General features: G+C 44.5%; 1 protein-coding gene across 1 annotated transcript in view; it reads right to left on the reverse strand.

Annotated features, from left to right (window-relative positions):
• Positions 1 to 19,494, reverse strand: part of ABCA12 (ATP binding cassette subfamily A member 12) — an 82,572-nt gene that overhangs the window by 55,133 nt on the left and 7,945 nt on the right. The window contains 7 exon segments of the mRNA XM_032693397.1: positions 105 to 201; positions 1,273 to 1,385; positions 4,276 to 4,454; positions 5,249 to 5,434; positions 6,170 to 6,279; positions 7,345 to 7,433; positions 9,731 to 9,878. Coding sequence (XP_032549288.1) covers positions 105 to 201; positions 1,273 to 1,385; positions 4,276 to 4,454; positions 5,249 to 5,434; positions 6,170 to 6,279; positions 7,345 to 7,433; positions 9,731 to 9,878 — 922 coding nt within the window.

Consider the following 19,494-nt stretch of genomic DNA (forward strand, 5'->3'; position numbering starts at 1 on the left):
TAGTGAATATGAAATCAATGCAAGTGGAAATGTAAGGTGATTTAGAGCAAAGATCATAGATTTGAATTACACTGTTAGTAATATCCCTTTAGCTAATGTCTTACCTTAGAACTTCCTCCAATTCAGACACTAAAGTCTGCTTGTCTTTCCAGTTAACAAAGGAATTACAAATGTATCTGGTCACCAAACTTTTTTCTTTATCTACAACAAAAATGTAAAGAGTATATTAGTAAAGATCACATAATTCTGGAACCTGGAAAGAGCTGTACAGCAAATCTGTCAAGGATAACATGCACATGTGAAATTAGGCTCCTACCACAAGACACAATATCCGGGTTAGAAATCTGAGTGCTCTTTTGGGATGTAACTCTTCCTGGCTCTCTGAAGGAAGTGAAGGTGCTACCTGGCATCACAGAAATGATTTCCCATCTCAGGAACAATTCCATGCCCCTGTGATGTAGGTGCTAACAGAACTCTCCTCCTGCTTTAGGAGCACTTTGCTATCAGTAATGCAGGATAAGGTGGCCAAGTACGGTTTCTTTCCCTTCATTTAGGGATGCTTTTAAACTCCTCACACATAAGCTTTGTCTGCAGCATCATTTATGTCCCCCATAGCCATTTACACTCATCTTGATATCCCCATGTGTCCAGCCCTCTCACTAACCCCATCTCCATGTTTTCTCTACTTGCACTGCATTAATCTTTCTTCTTTCCCATCTCAACTTCCCCAATCTCCATGAAACAAGTAGAGAATGGACAGTATTTCCTGATCCGTCTCTTGTAGCATTTAGATGCTGGACTCTTCCCTTGCCTGCTCACACACTCTCAGCCAGAGGGGGATGTCCAGGACTGCCTCTGCTCTAAGTGACAGGGATTTAGAGCAATGGCTAATCTGGATGTCAACAGCTTGTTGTGCAGCCCAGCCCCAGCCCCTGCCTCGATACAGAGGTGATTTTGACAGAATCCACAGCTAGAGGCAGAGTTTGACATCACACCTCAAAAAAGAAAATCTAAGTAAAAAATTACAGCTCTCTGCTTCCGCTGAGACTGCAAACTCATGTTAATTCATTGTCTCCTGACAAAACCAAGCTTTTTTACTTCCCTGTTTGAAATGAGGTATTTTATTTGCACTTGCAAAAAGCTGAAAGAAGACTCCAATGTGCTGAGCCCTGAACAGTGTGCAATCTGTGTGGTTACTTATTAGCCTGCAGTTTGCTTCTCCTCAGCACCACAGGTTTTCAGCAGAGATACGACTCTGTGGAGGAGCCTTACCTTGCTCCAAGCAGTTCACTGAATATGGAAGATCTGTAACCCCATTCTGAACAGTTTTGGATCTATCATCAGTCAAAAGCGATGCAGAGACATTCTGAGCTGCCAGCACAACACTAAAGGGGAAAAAAGCCAGGAAAAAAAATTGTAGTTACAGGTTTATGAGAAGAAATAAAACAAGTGTTCAAATAGGAAACAGCTGGAGTACAGCCTATCACTCTTAAAATGTCTGACAGACATTGCCCCTACTTCTAATTATTTGTTTGATCGTGCACAAAATACAAATACCAAGGGCTTGGATGGGAAAGCCAGAGAAGTGTATTAGCACAAACATATGTGTGGCACTCATTAGGTGTACTTATTTAGAGAGTTATGTAAAATCTATAGACCACTTAAATCCTCCCAGCAGGTCTCAGAAAACACCCAGGTGATGTACCAGCCAGGTGATTCACTGCTGTGGGGGAATTTCCTCCTAAAAGACACCAAGAAACAAGTAGACAAGGCTCGAGGGAGAGCAAGGATTCCCAGGGGACAACATCTGTGGAAGGAAGAAGCAATCACAAATAACTACTACCATTGCCAATTCTCCTTCTTTCCTCTTTCGTACTTAAACAGCCAGGCAGCCAGGGAAGCAGGGAATATTTTTCAGTCTTAGGAAAGAACAAGCTCATAATCAGGCACATTGTGTCACAGAGGAAGTCATTTAAGGGACTGTCTGTTCAGGTGTGTGGGTAACTGAAAACTTCACAGTGATTATTAGTCCCTTTTGCTTCTCCTGCACGGTGAGCAGCTCTTCACTGCAGGCGTAGGGTCACCGTGAAATGCACAATCTCTCGCCTGCCTCAAGTTCTGCAGGTGATACACAGAGAACCTGGCTGAGCTGATTTCAGTGCCATGAATAAATACATCCTGATTGTTGGGAACAGACTGCTGGTGAGAACAGAGCACCAGGGATCTCTTTTCTCCTCATTTAACATAACATCTCCATACAGGTTTCGTGAACTTGGTGCTCATCATTTTTGTTCTGCAGATGTGCTTGCTAGTGAGAGTCTTAGAGGGGGAAGAAACTCAGTTATAAATGACATATTTAGTTGAGCAACAGCAGAGCTGAGGAGGAGGCAGGCACAGGCTTGCCAAAAGCAGATGCACGTCATGTAGATCAGAAGGCAGCAAACACGGAAAGAAGTGTTGTTGTTGCCCTTTTATTTTAGTCTTGCAGGGCTTTTGCAGACTTTGTATTTGGAAAAAAAGTTCAGCTTACATACTTAGCTGAAAAACTATCTTAAAGCAACAAACAGGAGCACTTGTGAATTCAGTCTGCAAAACAGGTTTTTGTAGATAATAAAATTTGCTCCTAAACTTTGTACAGAATTCATGACTTGGAAGTTACTGTTTCACGGTGGTGGCGTTTATCATGTGGTTAATACAGATGCCACAATGAGCAAAAGTTCTTTTCTTCTATACCTTCATCTCCATACAGCAAAAAAATTCCCTGTACAGCACATCTTTAGAGGAGGTCAGTACTGCCTGAGTAAGAGACATGGCCAGGCTCGCTGAGATGTGCTTTTGTAAGCATTATTAAAAACACTATTTGTGCAATCTCTTTGCAATAACTCTTTACTCACACACTAACAGTGCCAGATGCCAGGCATAAAAGCACTGCACAGTTCTGGTGATGAAATTCTATGTATCTCTTTGTCATGCCTATGATAACTTTGCCCAGCTCTGCAGCTGTAGAGCAAAGCAGAGTAGCACAGTAAATATTAATTCTCCTTGGGCACTCAAATGGGGCTGGTTCTCAGGCTTCATTCTGTAAAGGCAAATGCAATAATCCTGTGACTGAAACAGCAGCATGAACAAAACATTTCTGAATAAAATTAAAATTCTTGCCACACTGCTACTGACTCCTTTAAGGATAAGGACATTACAACTTACAAATAGGTCTCACAATGCAGCATGGCAAATTACCTAGATATTAAATGTGCAGGGTTTTAAGTGCCTTGGCAACACACCAGTCATGAAAAGTGAGTCCCTCTAAGCCTGGGTGTAATCGAAGTGGCAAAGCTTCTACAACCTCTTTTGGCATCTTTACCCAGCTGTTCATGTATGCAAGATAAAACCAAAAAGCTGCCTGAAGACGCTCAGTTTCCTGCTGTCCTCTATGTGCCATAACAACTGGACTATTCAGAATATTTTATAGCAAGGTCAGTCACATATCCAGCAGATGATTTGGAACAGAGTCCCCTAATCTCTTGAGTAACTCGAGTCTTCCACAGATCAGTGAGAGGTTAGCCCAACTACAGACCAGGAAAGGGATTTCAAGGCTAAGACCATTTTAGAAGAGTTTTTATTGTCCTGCATCAAATATTTAATCACAGCTCATTCCTGCAGTTAAGTCAGGTCTTTTTTTCATATAACCATTGAGCAAGTACATAACAGGTGCTTTCTTCTTGAAGTCAGACAAGCTCAAAGCCCTATATGCTAAAAAACCAGGCTCCTTCTCTTCTCTGCTTTCTTGGGACCAGTTTGGAAAGATTAAACCAGCAGTAAATCAGGAAATCCATTTAAAAAAATAAAATTACGTCTCCCCTACAAGACCTTGAGGTGTTCCAAAGCGACTTGAATTTGGTTCCATGCATTTTTGGAAAGAAGCAGCCAGCTGCTTTCCTTGTCCAGCCAGGAGGGCTTTTCTTCAGCCAAAGGCAGTGGCTGAGGCTCACCAGCTTTTCTCTCTGCACAAGGGCCTGACAGTGCCTCTAAGCAGGCTGGAAGAAAACTCAGAGTTTTCATTTCAGCTTCTATTTAAAAAGTGACACAAGAGTCATTGAGAATCAGCACACTGTTCACAGTCCACAGAGATGTGTTAGTGTGGAGCCACATCATTTCCCAAACAAATCATTCTTTTAAACTAATACCCTCTTTTCAAGATGAGAGGTGATGTCCTTAGAGGCCAATACATAAACCCCCCAACTTTCAGTGCCTCTCCTGGCATTTTCTCTATTTTACCTGCTTGGATTCTGAAGGAAATCCATTATGTCTCGCAGTTGCATGTTGTCCTGCAACACATCTGGGGCCAGCAAAAGGAGATGCCACAGGGAGGTGTCATTCTGCACTTGGGAGATGAGTGTCAGAAACGAGACCATTTCACTGACAAATGTCTCCTGGTACTGTGGGTTGTGTTGCACCTTAACAAATAACAATGCAAGAAATTATTTAAGAAAAGAACCCTTGCTGCTCGTGGGTCCTTTTATGTTTTTCAGCTTGCACTGCACTTGCATGCAAGTCTACAAACAATACATCCAAAGTACTCTAGTGACAGGCAATAACTGAGAGAGTGACTGTGCTTTACCTTCACACTCCAGATTGTACAATAAATTCTCTGTTCAGACAAGCCTTACAATTCACAATGTCCTAAAGAGCCTAAAGACTAGGAATTCAAGAAAAAATAATATCAATCCTTACCTTGGGGGAAAAAAAAAAAAGAAAGAAGGCATTACCTTTACAGGATTCATTTGCTTTAATTATATTGCTTTCCCAAAGACAAGTACTGCTTCAATCATGGATTGTTGGATCAGATGCAGGAGTTACTGGATGAAGTTATACAGCTGAGGTAATACACAATTAAATTTATTGCCCTCCCTAGCTTTAAATATTCTTATTTACACCTCATCCTCAGGCTGTTCTATCTACCTGTCAGTGCAGCAGGGCAAATGAAGAGGAGAAACAAGGCCCAGGCATGGTGATAACCCTCAGCGGGTGGATGATCCTTGGCTTTCCGAGCTGTGTACTCAACTTGGAGGTATTTGGGCTAATCCTATCCCCAAGAACTAGCTCAGTCTCATCATGCACTGCGTACACTCTGGTATAGAGATGAGTTCCTAGCCAGGAGGGGCCCTGTTCTAGCTCCCAAACACTGCACAACGTGCATGAAGCACCACAGCTCCCAGCTGCATCACCAGGACAGGTCCCAGGCACTCACCTGAGAGAGTTGACTCCTGAACTCCTGGGCAAACGACTCCAAAAGTGACGAGTCAGTGAAGCAGAAGGTGTGGTGGATGTTGGCCGCCATCCTCTCTCCAGTGACACTGGGATGTGCCACATACCGCGACAAGACCTCACACAGCAGGACTTTGAGAGTGGCTGTAGTTGAATGTTGGGTCTGGCTCTGAGAGAAAGGCAAAATGTTCAAGGCAGCTGTAAAGCAACATTCTATTTGGGATGGTTTTAAATGCAGTGGGGAGACTTTTTTTAAGGGATAGTAGTGCCATCTGAAAAGCATTGTCATTACAAGCACTTAGACAGGATTCCAGCAGCTGAACGGTGTCACTAAAGTCCCTCAAACTCCTCATGTGGTATAAAGAGAAATGTGTGTGTTTGTATGCCTTAACACAAGAACATAAGCATAGCAGCATCCATTACGTTGTACCAAGTTTCCCTTACAAAGGAGTTGTTCCTATATATGACTTATACCTACAGAATGAACACACAGTTCCTCTGATGCCACTGAAAGAACTCATGGGCAAATAAATAATTGAACTGAAAAGCCTGTGACATGGTATCTTTAATTTCCCCTGAAAAAACTCCACACTCTAAACACCTTAACTCAGACAAGTTATGAACAAAATATCTCAGGGTATTGTGTGTGTCCATATTTGGCATTTCATGGCATTATGTCCCAAAGGTGTATGGTTTACCTGGTTTCTGCTTAGAGGATAATAAACTTACCACAAAGCTTAAAATTCCACCCACAATCACTGCCTTCCCAAAATAAAGCACATTCATATAATAGGGGAGATCCGGAAGTAATAAAAGCTCTATGTTGGTACTTTGAGTTTCTAATTCTTTAAACACAATGATACATAAAGGTTCACACTCAGCTATTATGCAAATACAAACTTACCTTCCCAAAATTGAGGATTTTGTTGAACGTGTTGATGCTGGAAGTCAAGTTGGATGGTGATGAAATATTCCCAAAGGTTTTTTCTCCATGAGATCCCAAATCCCCAAATGCTGCAACAACAGTTTGAAACGCTGTATTTTACTTAATGTCTTTTAACCTCTTTGCTACGTCAAACCAGGACACAGTTCAGCCATCTGCAGCTTTGGGCACCTCTGCATTGTTAATGTGTTTTCAAAGGTACAGCCAATGGCACCCTATTAGTGTTTAAGGAGTTTTTTTCTGATGTGATTAAATCCTGGATGACATTGTTTCCTTCTGTAACGTGTTACATGGGGCCTGACCTATGATTTTTCTTTCTTTTTTTTTTTTTTTTTTAATAAGAGGTATAGCTGAGTTCCTCCTTGACCACCACCATGAGTCAATAGTTCCCAGAACTGTTCACTGATTTGCTTTTTCCCCCCACACCTCTGTGTTTGGTCCCTTCTGCATTCTGCCTTTTTCTGTCTGTGCACCACAGAGTGCAGGCATTGGGAGGAATGCTAATTGGAACAGTGAAGGGTTGGAGCAGAAGAGGCAAATGCAAATCTGTAATCATTCATTTCATCGTGAGCTCCCTGGAGAAAGGACTATCCATCACGATGGCTTGTGGACTGTACTAGCCATTACCATCAATAAATAATAATTGTAACGATTCTATGGAAAATTTCAGTCTGAAAGTTCCTTCAGGAAAGAGAATCACATCAGAGGAGAACATCACCAACAATAAATATGCACTGTGGCACAGAAGACAACTTATTTGCTGGATAACTGTGAATAAAAACACATTTGAAAAAAATCATAAGCTGTTTATGGTGAATTTGTGGGCAGTAAAAGGGCAATATTCCATAAATAGCCAGGTCTTTAATTAATGTCCAATCAATCTGTGATCTTGCATTGCTTCTGTGAAGTGCAACCATTTAATCCTGGTTTCTTGGCCAAGTTCCAAAAGTCTTTTCTACAGACAGTTACTTGCACTTATTCCCAAGAATTTGCACTAACGTCATGGCCACGGTCATGTGCCTGTGTAGAACACATAAATCATTTTAGCAGTGCTGTAAGAATTGCATCTCTGTCCAGAGAGCTTCAAAAGGTCAGCCTTCAAAGAGCAGAACCTTGTGGAGCAGTGAATAACCTACCCAGCGAAGCGTTCCCACTTTTAGGAACCTCTGCACTCCATGCTGATGGATGGCTGTCCTTGGATACACTGGATGAGCTCCTCCTCTTACTGGGGAAAGAAAGAACAAAAGAAAGAAAAAAAGCCAGCTGTCACAACTCACAGTTTCTTATAATTAAGCTTACACTTTACTGCATTGCCTCAGAATGTGTCTGTAGCTGGATTTCATGGCAGGTGTGGTAAAATCTGGGTTGTGCAGAAGCCTGGTTCCTTCTAGAGGCCTGGTACATATTTTGGGGAAGCAAAAGTGCAGAACTCCATCGCACTGTAAGCTGCATGCCCTTACCAAGAAATCCTTCCAGACAATGGGATCTTAATTCATCCTTCCCAAACATTTCACTACAGGAGTAAAGAAAGGGTGGGAGAAGTCGGTGTTGAGTTTGGCTTTCAGACTTAGTTCCATTTTAGCAAGGGAAACCTCAAGCAACCATGTCTTGCACACCTTGGTAAATGGCTCTAAGGAACAGAATCAAAGACAAGAACCTTGCCCATCGTCTCTGCTGACCACTGGTACAAAACAGTTTTAGGGCAAGTTTAATAAGAGCTTCAGTGAGTTGCAAAATGGGAGAGGAGAAAAACAGCCCGGATTAGCTGAATATTACAAACTCTAGAATATTACACAATAATATATCCAGACAGTGAAGGGCCACAGCTGAAACACTTTGCCTTTGTGACAAACTCACCCAAGGTGATTCTGCTCCCGAGGCAGAGCTGCACCTATTCATCTGGAGCTTTCCCTTTCCCAGGTGACCTTTTCCCAAGGTTTTAGACTCTGCTGTATCCACTGTTTTTGCTGTGGCTACTTAACAGTTGGTGTTGTTTCTTGTAGAATACAATATATTTCTAAGGCTGACATGACCTCCAAAGGGTGGCTGTGGCCACATAGCTGCAGTGATACTGCACACAGCCAACTCTGAGCATCAACAGTGGTTAAGATGTTTATTAATGACTCATCTGACTTGATCTATAGTTTGGCCAAATCCTTTGATTTTCAGTTGGCACGGAAGACCAGTTATTTCCTAAACAGCTTTTCAGAAACCAAAAACAGAAAGCAAGGAGGATTTGTAGCTATTGAAACCCATGGAAGACCTCCAGCTTTGGCTCTGGAAGCTCCCTTTTCTTCTTTTCAATACCCCAAATTAACCATTGTTTAGCATACCCAGGGAAAAACAATGACACTGAGGGAAGAAGAGCTGTGAATCCAGGCATCCAGTCTCAGTGTGGCTTTGCCTTCCCCCTTTTCTTCTGCTGCACGACCTTGAATTTGATTAGGATTCACCTTGTGTAACTTCAGTCGCCACATCCTTAGTCATCCTTCTACCCAAAGAGAGAGTCTGACCACTGACTTGGCCTGGAAAACGATGGCCCCTCTACTCTAAGGAGGACTCACCAATGCCAAGATCTTGCCTGATGGGCTCTCCGGTGGAAGGCATGGGGCCCACCTTAGCTCTTCAGGCTCCCAAGCTCTGGCCAAGGGGGATTTTGAGGCTCTGACACAGCCACTACAGAGCAGCCTCTCACCAGAAAGCAAAGATGAGCAACCAGGGATGCTGTGAGATGCCCAGATTTTCAGCTCTCCACGAACCAGCCAGGCCTCAGAGTGGCATGTTCCCCAGGGGTGTGTCAGAACCAGGCAGCCAAGATGTAGAAACAACCCTGGCTGGCAAGGCTCAAAGTAAATGCTACTTGGCTTCAAGTGAAACATCAATAGATTGAAATGCTTCCGCTGAACATTTCAATTTCAGCAAAATGATGTTCCAACAAAACATGCCCAGCCAGCTCCACACTGCGAATGTCCATTGTGGGCAAAAATTGTGTCTTCATTTTCATCTGTTTCCCAGCATATTTGATGGCCTGCAGAGAGGACACCCATTCTGACTGGCACCTGGAGGATCTGCTGGAAGAACAGTCACTCCAGAACAAATTTATCTCAGACTAGAGCTGTTGGGGAACATTTGCCACTTGCAGCCAAAGTGTCCTGAACCAATCACTAGGGTGGCAGATCAGTCTTACCCACTGACCTGACCCACAGTCATGCACAAAAGTTTCTTTGCTCTGATCTGGGTGAGCAGAAGCCTTTTTCTCAAGGAGTAAAATTCTCTTCAAGTATCAAGTGTGAATCAATGGACACATTACTGAGAGCTGTCTCTACTATGAACATTTTTGAAGTGTCCATGCTGCAGCTCATATTCTCATTTCTAAGTGTCAGATATCCATTATAACAGGTATTTGAGGTACAGCTGTTGTGGACAAACGTGCACACACAGACATGCATGGCTGCTCCCTCCACCTCAAAGCAAGTCTTGCTTTACAGATTCTAACACCCAGAAATATTCAGATTCCCTTACAGTCTGAGAGATGAGACGTCACTAAGTCTTGGCAGCAAATCTTCTGGTGTGTATGGTGTGCCTTTACACCTGGCATCTGAATCACACAGCACGGTTTGCAAGAATGGGAAGAAGCCTGCACTAGGAAGGTTTCGGGGTGCAAGATAACCTGGAAGAAGGAGAAAGAAAATGCCATTATTATGATGTGGACATGCATTTTTTGCCATATGTTTCTATCAGGATGTGCTATTTTCCCTTCCTAAACCACAGGACAGATTCTCAGCTTCACTGAGGCTCTTTCACTCCACCTTGGCAGCCCCATCTGCCAAATCCCACTAGAAGTGCGTTCACAACACTGACAAAGCCATCGTAAGCTATTTAATCACAGAAACATAAAATGGTTTGGGTTGGAAGAAACCCTAAAGATTACCTTGTTCCAAACCCCTTGCCATGGGGAGGGACACCTTCCACTAGACCCACTTGCTCTGGGTCACAGTTAATAGGAAAAGAGTCAAACTATTTATTTATAAGACATATGTCAGTCCTGAAGCAATTGCAGTATTTCCCACCTCCACTTCAAAATCCAAGAAACAGGTAAGAAATCAAAAAAAAAAAAAAAAAAAAGCCTAGGTTTAAGATATCCTAATTCTGCTTTTAAAGAATAAAATAAAATAGAAGTAGGCAGATGGTCAGAGTAACCTGAACCACCCATAAGAGCCTGTTCTCCAGGGCTTGATTGGAACAGTTTCTATGCAATGCCACAATCTTCATTTCCAAGCCAGGTTGTTAAAACAAGGCTCTGTCTCAGCCTTCACCACAGGAAGGGGTAATGCATCCAGGCCCAACAAACCTCCCTTGCCTTTTATTCAGACCTGCCCTGGGAAGGGAGAGGAGCAATCTATCACCACCACCCCCCTGTGTCTCCTCCTGCCTCAGAGCAGCTCCAGCACCATCTGCACCACCTGGGATGCTGGCAGTCAGTGCTCAGGGACGAGATGTATGTCCCTGTCTCTTGTTTCTCCAAACCCAGAGTGGACCTGAGCAATGAGAGACTTGAGTATTTGATGTGCCTCTTGCCCCGTGCTGCTCACTGCCAACCCACAGAGTTCACCGCCTGCTTTTCCCCACAGTGACAAACGCCCTAATAAATCTCCAAACTCTTTTGCTGGATCACAGCAACATATTATTTAAAATAATCATTTGGAAAATTACCTGGCAAAGGACATTGCTATTATTTCTGCCCTGGAAAGCAGCCAGATTTACTGAAGGCCTGCAGGCAGGCCTGTGGTAATTGATTACTTGCTCTTTAGACTTCAAAGATGACCTGTGACTCTCACCCAAGCACGGTTTTATCTCTCACCCCTCCAACAAGGACACATGCAGCACATGTATTTGTACTAAATTTATTCATGATCGCACTGGGCAAACCCCAGATGTTCCCACAGGGATGGCAGTGCTAGGCTGCCATCGGATGGCTGCCCATCTCCTTGATGAAGACTGGGCTTCCCTGAGCTTCCTCAGCGCAGCTGGTCACAGCCCATGAGTGTGCACTGCATTTTTGGGGGCAAAATGCAAAGGCACAGGTTTAGCACAGGAGTTCCCACTACTTTGGCAAGACAGCAACTGGCACAGACGACTGCTGAGAACTGAGAGGTAAAGTACCCACTTCGATGGTGTCGTGATTTTCTTGTACACCTCAGTAGAGAGTCGGCCTAGAAAATTAGAGGACATAGATCCCCAGCCAGAGGAGAAGGATACCTGTCTGGGAAGCTCTCCAGCACTCACTGTACCCCTCAAGCCAGCTCAGGAGTTACATCCCAGGCTGAACCAGCTCCCAGTAATCACAGAATACCAAGGAGAGTAAAAGATTTCTCTTATCCCTACAGGCAGACCTTCTGGTGTTGGGGCCACAGGACCAAGCATCCACCACTCTAAAGGTTTTGAAGCATAATTAATCTGCTGCCCATGAGGGAAACTTTAGAGTAGGATACTTTAATCTGGGAAACTTTAGAGTAAGACACTTTAATCTGGGAGCATGCTTGTGTGAAGATCCCTGCTGTGTCTGTGATGTTTGCCCTTGGGATCACCAATTACAACCCTGCAGAATGGCATTTTGCACACACGGGCAGTTTTCTCTCATCTTCCTTCTGATCTCCCACACCCTCATTCCATTCAGGGAACTGACTTGCACACCAGTCCAAAAATGCACACCACAGACCTCACTTTATCAGTGTCCCAACCAAAATGAAGCTTCAAAGACGTGGGAAGCCACGAGGTTCAGGGTGGAGAGTGTGCCCACAATGATGTGAGACAAGCAGGAGGTTGGAGGGAAGCAGCTGCACCTTTCATATGCCCCACCAACAACCAGGGCAAGAACTAAGCTCATGTCTCTTAGCAGACCTGGAGCAGCTGAAGCTGTGTAACTCCTGGGGAACAGTAGAGTAGGGACACAGGGATGGGTCTGGGAGCTTGGTCTTCTCCAGAGCCATGTGAGCTGTTTACAGGGATGATTATACAAGAGGTCTTGATGAATCCAGAGCAGAGGAAGACACTTCCTTGAGGTACAAGTAGCAATAACAAATGTTAAAATTGGATTGAAAGGTGGCACACTTTGAACTAATGGACAATTAAACAATCAGCTGCTCTATCACAAGCGAGGTGTTCAGTGTAAGAACACAGCGATGATATCAGCTCTTTCTTTTCTTTTGAAACAGCAGCCTGGAATATAAAGGGACAGGAATTCGTGGCCTGAAGTTTGGAAGAGCTGCTGCTTGTGGTGGTGGCACAACATCTATGAAGACATCGTCAGCCCCTGCAACTGAGGTACCCAGTGAGGCTCTGCCAACCTGCAGCAGATGCTGAGCAGTTTGCTGGCAGCTGGATCTAGCCACAGGGCCTGATCCACCCCTGAGTCACTGCAGGCCTGAACCAGAGTAACCCCACCATGCTCTTGGCACAAAGACAGTGCAAATGCCAGAGAACTCTTCTGGAAGAGTCTTCTGGGCTTGGACAGCAATTAGAGAATGAAGGAAGTTTTTCACAGAAAAATCTGAAATGCCTGTGGCAGATTTCCACTTGGTGTAAGTCAGACCTGTTCTGGTTCTCAGCCCTGAGTATCCAACCGTGCTCCATGTCAAGCACACAAACAGCACACGGGCTCACCCAGCAGGATGAAATGAATGGCTGTGTTGGCTCTGCTGCCTGCACTGATGAGACCTCCACTGACTCCAAAGAGAGTTTACAGACCCAGTTTGGATGCAGCATCCCTTCCACAGACACATACCACTGGGAGATGGATCCCACCCTTCCTTCCTCACAGGGCAGCCACTGCTGAAGGACCCACACCACACACACTGCCTTCTTTATGCACTGATCGAGGCAGGAATAGGATGGCCAGGCTGGTGACAGGTCTGTCACTCCCAGATAACAAGCTGTCAACCTCACCACCACCAGAACCACCAAGCCCCTCTGTTCACACTGCCTTGAAGATCATGTCCTTCAGGGGCCACAGAAGCCAACAGCTTAGTTTAACACAAGCTGAGAAATACAGCCATGGGAAATTCAGCTTCTGCCTGTGCTGCCTCTGGCCCATGTGCCTGAGATCAGAGCAGGGCCAAAGCGTAAGGCACCATGGCAGGAAACGTGCCTGATTTGGGAGCCCAAGCCCTAGAGAAACATGGCATAGCCTCAGAGCTCTTTCCTGTAACTCCCTTTCATCCTGCAAATGAAAGAATTTACTGATGAGAAGAAGATGAGTCAAGAGATTAATGTGCTCCCTGCTCCATCCTCCCACTCTCCATCTCCCCGTGCTCGTGGTGAGGAGACGTGACTCCAGGGAGCCACACGGGCTGTCCTGCCCACACATCGAGGTTCATTGTTGGCCCTGTAACCACTGCAAGGATGGCCTGGGATGCAGATTGCTCCTGACTCCCTCCAGTGCTCCAGGAGACAGGTGTACATAACAACCTGTCCCTGCCTTAGTGACATTTCTCCACCACACAGTGACATCAGTACTCAACATAAGCACCGGCCATGGGACATTACAAAAGGAAAGTTGTAAACACTTTGTACGTTTTAAAGGACAGTCTTTGGCTGACTAGTGACAATTTTTCTCACTCTCCCCAATGCCTTTAGTTCTAAACCTACTAATTTCCTAAAACTACAGTTTGGAGGGTTCCACTGCACTGTCTATGAGTCAAGAGGGAGAGATCACTGCACTCACTGAAGCCCCATGTTGAGCCGAGAGGTCACATTTCTGGTCAAATTGACTTGTCTGCAACCAAAATTCAAGTCCAGATCTGTATCCTGCCAGTAAAGTCTGACTTCTGGGTCTGCCAGCAGCAGAATCTCAAGCATAGAGCCTTCTGCTGTCCCCTCTGACTGAGAGCTTTGATTTTCTATCCCCACTGAAAGAAAGGCCCCAAAACTGAAGCAAAGACAGGCATCCCAAAGGGCAGACAAGGCCAAGGGCTCAGGGCTGCATGGGCTGGCTGGTTCTCCCTGTTCAGTAGCATCTAACCAGGCCAGTCTCATCTCCAAGAGCTGGAAAGAAATAAGGCATGCAGAGCAGTAATAATAAACAGAAGAAACCCTTAATATATGCATGCCCCTGGAAATCCTGGCATTTCCCCATTTGCTCTCATTCAGAGTAAAACGAGGCAAATTAATTTCTCCTCCCTTCCTGAATGCTGTAAATTCCAGCACACTTCCCTTCAACACGAGCAATTTTGTTTTCTCCAGGTAAAGGCGCTTGGTATAACAACAATGAAAAATGTCAGGGTAGCAATAAATGTCACACAAGAAGGATGGAAATGACTACTGCACTCTGATCTCCAAGATTAATTGAAATGGGCCAAAATGCTTAAATCTGAATGGACCATGTTTCACGTTGCCACATTGATTTTCCTGTTCTCAGCGCACTGATGTTTCAGGAATTTGCATCAGCTGAGCCCAAGCATTTGCTGATCCAAACAAGAACTGGGCATTTCAGTGGATTGCAGGCACAGCACCATGAACACGCAGCCCCCAGCTGAGGTTTTCTGTTCACTATCCACCCATAGTTTAGTGTTGTGTCACCACCACTCCTTGGGCATGAAAAAAATCCCTAGGCTTCAGAATTCACATACTCTGACACTGCACATACCTTATGCTCTAAGTCCTTTCATATTCCTTCCATAGTTCATAAAAAATCCATACAAATCTCAACTCAAAATTAGAGGCATTAATGAGCAAATGGTTTCATTAGAAAGTATTGTGTTTAATTGAAAATTAATTCAATCATTGCCAAATCATACAAGGAGATGTAATAACTGGGACTTTTCAGCTAAGAAAAAGAAGGCCACAAAGTGGTTTGATGAAGAAATAAAATCATGATCAGTGATGAAAAGGGTGAGAGAACGATCATCCCTTGCAAGATAGGGACAGAGAAACGTTTTGAGATCATGAAGTATCAGGCAAAAGGGACTGAAAATACCTTTTTTAACAAATATCAAAATGTTATGGAACTCACTGCCACAGGGTAAGAGGAGAAAGGTACATGTTCATTTAAAGAGAATTAGACAAATTCGTAACAACAGATTTGTCAGCAGCTACTCAACATGATCACTTGGATTCAACCCCTTCAGCTTCTGGCTGAAGAAACCTTAAACCTTTCAGCATTTTTGTAGTGGAGGGAACACGCTGTGCTATGTGTTCCCACACACTCTCTCTACCACCCCTGAGCAGTGGGGGTCTAACCCAGAGCAGCAAAAAACCCCAAACCAACTGTTTATCAGCTGTGATCCTCATTTATCTAACAAATCCCAAAAACATCTAATGAAAATATTTCCTGCTATGGGGACCTCCTCCCAGCTTTCTAATGTTTAAGATATATTTGTGTACACACAACCTTCTCCCTTCCTTTCTAGTCTTTCCCATTGTCATGCAGCATTACTTTATTCCTTTGCCTTTTTAAACAATCAAAAAACCAAACTTGCCTCTTTCACGACACGACGATACTGTTTCTCTTCAGCCACAGAACTGCCCATTTCCAGCTTTGTTGGCATCTATTTATCAATAAATGCCTATTATTTTGGAAAAGCTTTATGATAATGCCAGGATTTTTGATCTCTCTCCAAAAACTAAACCAAACCATCAAATCTATGAAATAAGATTAATTTTGAAGCAGGATATTTTTTACACACACGGAGAATGGTCCAAACAGCCAGCTGGCCTATCCCTTACCTATTAAAAGAGACTATTTAATTGCCATGGCTCTTGTGTTTCTGTGACATCCATGCACTCAAACTCACATCTGACCTTGAAGCTGGAAAAAGGGACCTGTGTGTTCCTAGTTACCTGGGAATGAGGACTTTATTAGGGGCAATACCAGGGCACAAACACCAGCTGAGACTTTACGTTTTTCACATCTCCAAGATCAGTGCCCACAGCAATCCCATACTTGTAAAAACTGGGGAGAGGACAGTAAGTGTCACAGTTCCTGGCAGTACAGCCCAAACCTCGTTCAGTGTGTCCAAACACAGCACAGCAGTGATCAGCCCTGCTGATTTTAATGGGATTACTCACACTGCAGATTAAACACATATTTAAGAGCTGTGCTGGATCAGAGCTAATGGTTTGGGATTGCACTCCCCATGGCACTGCCCCTACACTGCTCCATTCCATATCACAGACCCCATTTTTAAAGCCATTCTGGAGCTACCAGGTGATTCCCTTCACCCTATTTTTGGCCATCCAGCAGAAATGCCATTTATCTTCATAATTTCACCTGTTGAGCAGCCCTGAAAGAAGAGATTCCCTGAGCTTATCCCCAGACTGCAAGACACTCAACAGCCTCAGTATTTACCTTGTCAGTGACAGTGATTCCACCACCTCCCTGGGCAACTTATTCCAATGCCTGACCACTCAGTGAACATTTTTTTTCTAATATCTAACATGAACCTCCCCTGACACAACTTAAGGCTGTTTCCTCTCATCCTTTCACCTGAGACAATGCAGAACAGGCCAACACTCAATTCACTATAACCTGCTTTCCCAGCTCCTGTTCTTTTGACATGAAAGCACAGCAGGACCCCAGATAACTGCACTCAACCCCTCCAGACATCCAGTATGGCTGGGTGAGAGTCACAACGTTGCACTTTTCATCTTTACAGCAACAGCATCCTTATTGTCTCCACTGTCTCAGTAACATCATGTCCTCAGCTGTCTGCCTATGACAGTGTGATCAAAGCAGCAAACTCACAGCAAGACTACCTCCTCCTTTGGTGGCCTCAACAGAGGAAGCACTTCATTCCATTGCCTAATTCTGCCCTCAAGCACTTCAGGCTCTGCAAATAGGACCAGCCCAGAGCAGACAGCATCTACTTCCATGCTTATTAAGACTAGGCAAGCTAGTTTTGCTCGCCCACAGACCTTCAGCTTCCACCCCCTTATTTAATAAATTAAAAATCAGCACTTGGATCCAATTGCATTTGGTTCATGTACTGATAAGGGAGATCATAAGGACCGGAGAGAATAAAAATCACAAAGGAGAGGAAGAAGCAGCAGGTGTAAAGGGAGGAGAAGGCACCCCTGAACTAAAGACAAAGAACAAAGGAGGGAGGTGGAACCTTCTAAAAGGTATTGCAAATTCAGGTCAAGATGGGGAAATGCCAGAGCTGATGTGTGCACTGAGGGGCAGAGCTGAGGAGGAGGGACACCAGATGGTGTGGAAGGATGCTCCACTACCTAAGCACAAGCACAGCAGGGGAGAGCAGGAACTGTACACAAGGCCTTTTCCTACAGGGCTTTTTTTAAGCAATATTTAATGCAGCCAAGGTTAACCTGGTGTTGTAAGGCAGCCAACTTGCTCTTGTCTGTATGAGCAGCAGGGCATTGCACAAACAGGATCTGAGAAGAGAGTCAGAACATTTCCCAGCAAGAAGCTGGGACCTAAAAGCTTAAATCCATATCTAGACTCTTGAAAAAACATCCTGCACAAAAGCTGTGTTTACCCAAACAACATCTTTCAATGCTGAGTGCCTCCAGAGTCCAGGTTTAGATTCCTTTCCAGAAACATAGACATCAACAACTGCTGACTTCAGTTCAAGCCAAACTGCTCAGCACCTTTGGAAAAATACTTCTGCCTTTTCAGAGCCCAGCATCTGGATTGAGATGCTTCAAGAAGTCCATTAGAATTAAGTGACTGCCCCAAGGTCCTGCTGTAATTCAGTGGGGATGGAAAAAACATAGTGGTTACTCCGGAGTTCCCAGCTCCAGCTCTGAACATCCCTAAGTCACACCCCACAAGGCAAAGAGTCTGTGGAAAAAAATGGAGGTGTGGAGATTTATGGAAAGAGTGGCATTATAAACATCACAGTGTCTGTTTAGGTAATGGGTCTCCACGCTAAGTAGAGGCTTGGACAGAATGCAGCAAACTGTATGGCTGGGCACTGCTTGTGTATGTAAGGAGACCTGATGGGACTATTTTGCTAATGACTGCAGATGAGCACAGACAAAAACCTGATGTAGGAGTGTCTAGAAAAGGGGAGAAAACTGACAGAAAAGCAGGGGAGGAAAATGAAGCAATGTAATGGAAAACAAAGAGTGGAGCTGCTCTACCACAGGCGAGTGGTGAAGGAGAGCTGGAAGTCTGGAGTGTGCTTTTGTCTGCGTACAGAGTAGGCTGAACCCTTGGGGTGGGTTATGCCTTGCATAAACACCCATGACTTATCCAAATGAATGGAGTGGCCCCAGCAGCTGAGCCACCATCCCAACTCTCTGTAATTAGCATGGGAACCTATTAATTTTTCCACTCTACTGGGAAAATAGATGAGTTCGGGTCCCTCCAACTATGAGGCAAATTCCTGTATAAAGTGCAGCATATTTTCTGAGCTTTCTCAGCTCCAAGATGGGATCTCAGAGGAAGGGCAGTGCTGTGGCCCACCTTGCTCCACGTTACCTGCCCTCACATGTGTCCTGGCAGCCACAGTGATCACTCACATTGAGAACTAACCCAGCTCAGGGGCTTTCTCTGTTAACCATGGAACAAAATTAGTATAAGGGCTTCTGCATTTGACTGGGATTGAGGCAGGGAACTGTCAGAGCTAAAAGTGGTTCAAGTCTTTATTTACACAGACCCACAGGGCAAGAGCCCCCTGAACTCATCTACCAGCACACTGCTGCAACAGCCAGAGGGGCAGAGACTCACATGGGTGACAAGGACGGGGGTGACAGGCACTGCCTGCCATGTGCTTGCCAGAACAGACCCATCACACACAGCTGCCTTGCCTGCTTTCTCAGTCATATGGGAAAGGGGAAACTCTGCATGTACCCTTTTAAGAAAGACTTTTCATTTGTTTTTTCTGATACTGCCCTGACCAGGATAAGTCATGCCTCACTTAACTCTAACATGGCAACAATGTTCAGCACAGAAGTCACAGGAAAGGTGTGTCTGCACATACAAACCACAGCCTCCCTCCTAAGGCATCTCAGATCACTGCTCAGTGGCTCATATTGATTTTTCCAGACAATTCTACCTCCATTCAAATCCTAGCTACCGACCACAATAAGACTGAATGGGATGTAGCTCAAAGACTCTCCTATCCTGGGCCTTCCTTCTGGAGTACTGGAGCCAGGAATGAGAGCAGAGTATGAGTATCTGCTCCTACATAGTGTTGTGCCACACAGCTCTGTCTCTAAACTAGACCTAACAGCGCTGCTGGCACTGGCCAACAGACTAGTGATCAGTTACCATGATACTCCCCCAGAACATTGGCTGTAAAGAGCAGGAGGACTCTGCTCCTGAG

This window comes from Chiroxiphia lanceolata, chromosome 7, assembly GCF_009829145.1.
Source record: "Chiroxiphia lanceolata isolate bChiLan1 chromosome 7, bChiLan1.pri, whole genome shotgun sequence".
Lineage (NCBI taxonomy): Eukaryota > Metazoa > Chordata > Aves > Passeriformes > Pipridae > Chiroxiphia > Chiroxiphia lanceolata.